The sequence below is a fragment of the Poecilia formosa genome, unplaced genomic scaffold (assembly GCF_000485575.1).
Source record: "Poecilia formosa unplaced genomic scaffold, Poecilia_formosa-5.1.2 Scaffold188, whole genome shotgun sequence".
NCBI classification, from domain to species: Eukaryota; Metazoa; Chordata; class Actinopteri; order Cyprinodontiformes; family Poeciliidae; genus Poecilia; species Poecilia formosa.
The window spans coordinates 9,162-17,574 of record NW_006800127.1 but is presented as its reverse complement, the minus strand read 5'-3'; the positions used below and the strand labels follow the sequence as shown (position 1 = coordinate 17,574).

The following is an 8,413-nucleotide window of genomic DNA, read 5'->3' as shown; positions in this document are numbered from 1 at the left end:
TTTTTTATTAACTTATTAATATGAATCCATATTAATAATAATAATAATATAATAATAATAATATATACACTACACAGATGGACCCTCTGTGTAGTGTATATAATGAGACATTCAGGTTATCTGTTCATTTTAGTTTTTTGATTTTATCTCTTTTAGCACCACACGCAGTAAGGAGAGAAGTAGAAGAGGTAAAAAAACAAAAAATCTCCAAAGCTCACTTTTGTAGAACTGCAGAAAAGTGTTGCTTCAAGTTATTATAACAACCAGTTGAATGTGTTACGCCAACCAGCTGTGTGAGAGGAATACCAATAAAAATCTCTTTTGTGCTACCATTACAAATGCAAATATGTTAAGTTTATCTGTACTTAAGTTTATCCGGTATTTTATCTGTAATCACGGGCTTTTAGGTTTTTAGCAACAACAAAATTTAATTGGTAGGTTGTCAAACGAAGGCTGATTATGCAGAAAAGCATTTCCAAGCATGGCCTGTATCCCTTCCGAAAACACCTGGGACACTGCTAATGAGCATGGATTCATGAACTCTTTAAAATACCAATAGACCTGAAAGGAAAACCTGGTGACCACTAAAAGCCAAATCTACACAGAAAGTGTACACAGCACACAAATGTAACTTTTTTTCCATGGCCAGTTCAGTCCTCAGATATGCACTGAAAACATGTGGATCGAGGTGAAGAGAGAGACTTAAGAGAACAGATGATCTATAGTTTAATGATTCTACAAAGAGGTCAAAGATCACTCTCTCTGCAAGGTCCAACCTTGTCAAATATTATAGAAAAATAACTGTTGTCCTAATGGCAACAAAGTTCAATAGTGCCATTGAGCAATTGTTTCCTTAACATTTTCCCCTGTTGAATGAATGCATTGAAATTGAAGGGTGGACCCTTAAAGTTTTTTTTTTTCTGGTCAAACTAGTTTGAGAACAATAAGCCAATTGTGGCTTACCAATTGTGGCTTTATTGCAAATAAAGCCACTAAACAAACAATTTGCAATTGTTTGTTTAGTGCAAACAATTGCAAATTATTTGCCACAATTTGCAATTGTGGCAAATAAAACTGTTTCCTGTGTAAATTTTAGAACTAGATTGAATTGAAATTTTTAAGTTAAACATTTTAGTGGAAAAAGTAACCACCTAAAATGTGATCAAATTGAGTAAAGCTTCTCTTTACCTTGTCTTACGAGTTTGTTCGTTCTAAATATGCACTTTAAACGGGCAGAAACGTGTAAAAGCTACTTTTTTTAAGTAAAAGTTTGCAACAGACGGAGTCGTGAGTGGCATGTCAATCAGCCAATAGCGTGAACAGGCTCTGACACCAATGAGCAATGACTTCCTCATCCCACTGTCTGCACTGGATTTAGGTGTGCAGACTCCTCGTCCAGTACGACTTCCCCCCTGCTGAGCTCTGCTGGGAAGCGACAGAGGCGGGGACGGAGAGTCGTAACACAGGAACGAGGAGCCCCAAGGGAATGTGAAAGTCAAGGCCTTAAATCCCCGCGATAAGACTTTACGTACCGCCGCGTTTCTCATGGAAACAGATGGATTTGTGAGGAAGCGTCGGATGACAGCGGAGACCGCAGGCGGTGATGCCGGGGTTGCAGGAGCCTCAGCTGGGGCAGAAGTTCGATGGCTGGGGGGCAGATTCTGGGGAGTTTCAGAAAGTATTGTGAGCAGCCTGACGCCGCGTATCGGGGGAGAATCGCAGCTGCAAAGTGTGGACGTTGTCTGCGAGGCTCAGGAGGCACAAGGAGAGGACTCGGAACCTGACTATGAAGGTCTGCCACAGGGAGCATCAACTAGCACCCACATGTTGGCAGGCGCCGTGGCTGGGATAATGGAGCACTGCCTCATGTTCCCCATCGACTGTGTGAAGGTAGCACGGCTCAATGGCTAACAGACTGAACCACAACTTTTTATGAATGTGGAATGCTTTCACATTCCGGTTTCTGTTTGTTTTCTTTGGGTGTTCTCTGTGCAGCCTCCATGTTTGTTAGCTTAGCTCATTAGCTCTTTTGCTAACACGCTGCAGAGCCGTGACGAAGGTCAGCTGGCTCGGTTGTATTTCCCAGCATCGACTAACTTGTTCGCATGGTATTTTATTGGTAATTAACCGGCGTTTGCTTCTGTGGGTTTTGCACCAACACTGACTTCTGCAAATTGCGTCTGTTTGACAACATCTGTTTAACTTAAACCTTATCTGCTGTCAGAACTTCAGCGGAGAACGTTACAGAACTGCTTATACGTCACGAGCAAGCTACGGCGTCCTGGACGGCCAAAGCAGAACACTATGCAAAACACATCACTGAGGAACTCACGTGCAGTACAAAGGGCATATCGTATTGTGTCAACAAATTGACCAAAACACAAGTTTATAAAACAGTAACCTGATACAGTGCTCAACAGAACAGAAAATGCAGTCAAACCTTTTCTTTGCAAGCTAGTAGATGTTGGAAAACCTTTTGAAAAATGTTTGTAGAGTCTGTTTTCAATGAAAAGGAAAATACTTAAAGGTAGTCTGTAAGAAAATTATAAGATGATTCATGAAGGTTGGAAATTAAGAGCAATACTTTAAAAGCTTCCCCCACATTCAGTGAAGACACATTTAACTGTTTAGAAATATTTATACAGTAATTAGCCACTGGTCACGGTGCACAATCTAAAGGAGCAGCACTAAAATAAATCGTGCATTATTTTAATTTACAGTGTAAATATAAGAGTGTCTTTACTGTGTAAATCACAGTTCAGTCATTCCTCGAAAACATTCTAAAGATGAGATCAGCAAGGTGGTGTATGCTTCTTCTAAACCATGAAGGATTGCAGATCGTCGATGATGACTGCAGCTTTATTGTCGTTGCATGTTGTTGATCACTTCGACACATTCAGAAGCAGTGGGGCCTATGCACGTTTTTTCTGTTCAGCTTTTATACTGTGATTACCTTCACTTTTGGTTTACCAAGCCAGTCGGTCCTCAGAAATCCCACTTGAACAACTAAATCAGAAATTGAGAAAGAAATAATATTTTTTTCCTCTGCCATGTGTACCATTCCTCAAGATTTGCCTCGGTCCTACTGGGGCTGTTTCTGTCCAGGCTAAATACGCAAAGAACATAAAAAACTGAATTATGGGTCATTTCTCTACTTGCTTAAAATACTCGCAGGTGTAAAAGAAGTGCGCACGAATTATATGCTCGTTTATGAGAGTTTTACAAGGTTGAGCTGAAATGAAGTTTGAGTAAATTCTGGCTCCTCTTTGGTTTGCTCATGCAAATGTGAAATCCATGAAGCCAGCCTGTGTTGGGACGAGAAATGGTTCAGGTTCATGGGGAGGGGAGGAGGATTAAAGGAAGTAAGCTTATGTCCTCTTGTGACCCTAGAGCTTGTAACAGCACACTTCCTCCTATTCAGTCATTTATGTACACAAACATGACCCCACCCAGTGTCACAAACCTCATTTCCCACATTTGTCCTCTTAATCACACTGAAGACTATTAATCAAGCACTTGTATTGCTGTTGTTTTTTTTTTTGTTTTGTTTTTTTTCCATTTTTTTTTAAAAACATGGAGCAACCTGAATCATGGGTTTGTTTCCCTCTGCTTTAATATCACGTCAAGGTCGACCACAGTTCCAATCCCAGTGACATTGTTAGAGAGAAATTATGTTTTTAAAATGGCAACATTCTTTTTCTTGCAGACAAGAATGCAGAGTCTCCAGCCTGACCCCGCAGCGCGCTACAAGAATGTGATGGACGCTCTTCGCCGGATCGTAGCCACCGAGGGAGTCTGGCGACCGCTAAGAGGCCTGAATGCGACGGCCATTGGCGCCGGGCCCGCTCACGCTCTGTATTTTGCCAGCTATGAGAAACTCAAAAAGACTCTAAGTGATACCATTCATCCAGGCGCTAACAGTCATTTGGCTAATGGTACCATAAAGCTAACCCTATTTGTACATTCCTTTTGTTTTGAATCTGACGCTCCAACAAGATGCTGCAACTCAAACCCTAAAGCTAAACATGCATCCTTTAAACTCTGGGTAGCTTTAGGCTACTAGTGAGTTAAAAAGTTTGCATTTTTGTAGAAATACCCGTTTGCTCTGTTGAGATATCGGCTCCTTCCAGCTTTCGTTATAGTTTGACCTGTCATGTTTGAAATCAGCTGAAAGATATTCCAAAGATTCACTTTGGAAATCTTCCTCCAGATTTCCAACTTGCTGTTATTCTCTGTCATTCCTGTTTTTTTTTTTTGTTTTTTTTTCCTTTAAAATTTCTAGTTTAGTGGGTGGCTGGGTACTGTGCCTCTTTTCCCTGCTCTTTCAAGTGTTTGAGTTACTGTCCACCAGGGGTCTCTCTTTGCTCAGGTTTGCTCCTACTGAAGGAGGTTTCCAATGTTTACAGTCACTAAGTGCATACCAATTCTGCTGGGTTAACATAATTTCTTGAGCGTAGCGTAAAACGTTGAACTGTAGTAGTAGATGCTCAGACATGACCAGACAAGTTCTGTTGCAAGTGGAAAATCTCCTTATGGCTGTATTATTTTTTTTTTCCCCATTTCCATGTGTGGTGACTGCAGAAGTGTGTCTGTGTGTGTGTGTGTTTCAGGAGCAGCTGGTTGCGTTGCCACATTGCTTCACGATGCAGCCATGAACCCAGCAGAAGGTAAGGGCAAACTTTGTACTGTGTTTGGTTTTATTTTTTCCTTCTCAAAACAGCAGTTTTGAGTTTCAGAAGACACTTGCAGGTGCCAGGCCTCTGTGAATTTTCCTCCATGTCTGCCTGAAACCGGTAGTCTCACCCACTTTCTATTACAGCTGTCCCTGACCCACCTGCCCAAACATGTCAGAGGAAGGGCACTCGTCTCAGTCCCCTGTTCAGCTGCTGGGTGGGCTGCAGCTGTCTGAGCAAACTCAGCAAGAATAACATAAGATTTTTTTTTTTTCGCAAAATTATTAACAGCTTCAATGTTTAATATTTTGTGACTTTGCAAGCTCAGATTTCAGTGTAATACTTTGTAAGCTAACTTCTAATTTTTAATTTAGACTATTTTTTTGTCTAAAATGTTTTAAAAGTAACGTATCTTCCTTCCCTCTTCACTGTTTTGTAATGCTGATTATGTTATGCTGTTACTTGTGGTGCTTTATTTTGGTCTATCACATAAAATCTCAACCAATGATGCACTTGATGCTGATGTTTTTTATTGAAAAACTGCTTTCCTTCACATCTCATATTGACCATTTTGTTTCTTGTCTTGGTTCTCCTCGGCGCTGTCAACGCTGGACTTGCTCGGCTCCCTCCTCCCATCAACACCTCTACCCCAACCTGCTCCCAGTTGTGAAGCAGCGCATGCAGATGTTTAAGTCGCCCTACCGGGGCGTGTTGGACTGTGTCGGCGCCGTGTGGCAAAGGGAGGGTCCCGCTGCCTTTTACCGCAGCTACACCACCCAGCTCACCATGAACGTGCCCTTCCAGGTGTTCCACTTCATGACCTACGAGTACCTCCAGGAGCTGCTCAACCCTCACAGACTGTACAACCCCTCGTCCCACATGGTGTCCGGGGCTCTGGCCGGGGCGATCGCAGCGGCAGCCACCACGCCTCTGGACGTCTGCAAGACCCTGCTCAACACCCAGGAGTCTCACACCCTCAGCTCCGCCGGCCAAAGCCAGGGAGCCCATAGACAGATCTCAGGCCTGGTCCACGCCTTCAGGACGGTTTACAGGCTGGGCGGCCTGCAGGGCTTCTTCAAGGGAGTGCAAGCGAGGGTCATCTACCAGATGCCCTCCACAGCCATTAGCTGGTCTGTTTACGAGTTCTTCAAATACGGACTTACTAAGCACCAGCACAACAATATGAGAATCCAACATATCAAGGCCGAGGTGTAGATTTCCTACGGGTTTAATCGCCTCTCTTAATACGTCAGGCCTCGCTGTGGCCACATACGCACATACAACCAGACGAAATACGCCTCAGTCGTCCTGATCTCCTCAGACAGAGCAGATAAGAAAGACACCTTCTGAACCGCTTTTAGTCATTTTACATCTGTTCACCATTTCTGCCATAGGATACAACTTTTATGCAGTATTTTCAAGTGTCATTAATTTTAAATAATCCCTTTTATTGAAGCAGAACACGCATGAAGAAGGGTTTGGCAGTCAGCATTGGGCAGTCATAACCCTCTGTCAAGGGTTTACTTTATGAAACTTTGTTTTTGTATCCAAATTTTACTGCAATCAGATCAAGCTTTTCAGATAACACACGCCTACATTACATGTTTGGAGTTTAATGTAGAAATAAAACACCCCCAACTAGAAAAAATGTTTAAAATTGTTATGTTGCATAAACATACATCATTTATATGTTCAGGTTGTGTTGAAAAAGCCTGAAAAGCATCTGGATGCAGCTAAATTGTTGATTTGCAAAGAGGATTCATTATAAAAAATATTGAATAATACCACAAGAAGCTACAGTTTTAATGACGGGGTCAAAATATTTCTTGATCGTAAAATTAATCTTAATTTATTATTTATATCAATAAAAAAAACAAACCCAGTGCAGAACCTAGTAGACAAATACCCTAAAAAAATGTATCTTATTTGTTTATAATTATTTCATTCAGAGGTTTCTTCAATCAAATGTATTTTTGTTTTTTCTCCCCTCCTGCTGAAATATGTAATAACTGGTCTGTTTTCAGCTTTTATTTTGAACTACTGAGGTTTAATGCTTGTGCGCATCATCAGCAGGAGTTTTTGTTCTTACTGGAACCAAAAGAGGAGCTGAATTCCTAACATTTCACACACCCAACCCGAAGCTGTCGTTCTTACTTGCCAATGTCTGTTTCCGACACTGAATTGCACTTGTTCAATAAAAACTTCAGCAGAGGGGCTCTGCTCACTGTTTGTAAAAGAAAAAAGTTCTCCTTTTATGTGTTTAGATATGAGACTTCTACACTCCTGTAAGAAGGTGGCTTTTAGTGGCTGGATTTGCTGTGCGGATGAAGGTTGAGGTTTACCAAATGCCACCATTTTACCGTCAACATGCATAATTAGATATTTTATACTTTAACCCTGGTATTATTACAACTCCATCATCTTGCGGAACCTTTAAATGATACCCGTACACTCAGGGAAACATTTGTTCAAACACCCTGGAGAGGACGGAAAACACAGGTGAGTAGTCACATTTTAAAGCTGCAGTACGTAAAGTATGAAAGAAAATGTTTTTTTGTTTTGAAATTGACTACATCTTGACAGTGAGATAATCTGTGAAAACAAGGTCCTTTGGCTCTGGTTGTTTCTGACTGAGCAGTGTTTTTTCTACTGGTGGCAGTCCAAATCCCAAGAAAATAAAAATTATAGCAAAATCTATACTTATTTCATGTGACTGAGGCCAAACTGTTGTGTTCACAGCCAAACAGACTTTAAAAAGAAACTGGAAGAAGACTTAAAAGGAAATAATATAAAAAAAAAATCTAAGAAGTGGCAACAATCTATCCATTAGTTAATATGAACAGACTTTTTCTGCAGGTGGCAGTAGGAACATCGTTTTTTTTTCTTCAGCAGATTCAGTCCCATATTATGTCAGGACATAGTGACTTTTTTTTTTCAAAAACGTACAAAAAAAAGTTTTACTGCAGCTTAAACAAGCAGCTTCTTTACACCGATTGCTCTATTTGTCATATTTTTTAGATAAACATTTGTCACATTAACAACATAGATCTATTCCTGGAAAGGATGCGTTTAAAACTTGTAGAATTTGGCGTCTCCTCTTGAAATCACATTTGCTCTTCCAGCAGCTCTTGAATTTGAGTGTGCAGCTATTTTTATTTATTTTTTTTTCATTCATTTTGAGGCAGGTACAGTTGTTTAGTCTTGAGCACAGGTGCAGATTTCAACTTTGACCCCTCAGACTTTCAGAAACGACTTGTGACCCAATGGGTGCACAGCCTGCATCCAAACAACTGCAAAAGTAACACTTTGGAATTCGGCAAATGACGCATGACTAAGTAAATTTTGATAGAAGACGCAGATGAGTTGGAAAGTGTATTTAAGAGATGACATGGATTCTTACAGTCAATACAAGCATTCCTGCTTATTCTTTCCCATGATTTTGAGATTTTGAGTAAGAGGTTTGTTTTTTCTCCCCATCCAATTTGACTGAGCCTGAGCTCATGGGACTTGAATATAACTGCACACCTCACTTCTTGGACTTTTATTTATTTATTTTTTTTCAAATAATCAGAAAACAAATATTTTTTCTTCCATTTCATAACTATGCACTGCTTATGTTGGTCAACAAACAGGGAAGGTTGTGGTTGTAACATGACTAAATGTGGAAAAGCACAATAATGAAAAACAGTTACAACATACTGCAGCTTATGCAGTACTTTGGTATCGGATGAAGACAATAA

General features: G+C 40.6%; 1 protein-coding gene across 1 annotated transcript; it reads left to right on the top strand.

The window, feature by feature from the left end:
• Nucleotides 1–1,348: 1,348 nt before the first annotated feature.
• LOC103147696 (mitoferrin-2-like) lies at nucleotides 1,349–6,916 on the top strand. Its single transcript, XM_007566163.2, has 4 exons — nucleotides 1,349–1,890; nucleotides 3,707–3,935; nucleotides 4,611–4,667; nucleotides 5,338–6,916. Exons 1-4 carry the CDS (start codon nucleotides 1,546–1,548, stop codon nucleotides 5,886–5,888), a joined length of 1,182 nt encoding a protein of 393 aa, XP_007566225.1. The 5' UTR covers nucleotides 1,349–1,545; the 3' UTR covers nucleotides 5,889–6,916.
• Nucleotides 6,917–8,413: the final 1,497 nt, after the last annotated feature.

Excerpts from the sequence above, each read along its gene's own strand:
- LOC103147696 (XM_007566163.2), top strand. The coding sequence starts at position 1,546 with ATGGAAACAGATGGATTTGTGAGGAAGCGTCGGATGACAGCGGAGACC. Across the intron at positions 1,891-3,706 it reads TCCCCATCGACTGTGTGAAG|ACAAGAATGCAGAGTCTCCA; the intron begins GTAGCACGGCTC and ends TTTTTCTTGCAG. Across the intron at positions 4,668-5,337 it reads AGCCATGAACCCAGCAGAAG|TTGTGAAGCAGCGCATGCAG; the intron begins GTAAGGGCAAAC and ends ACCTGCTCCCAG.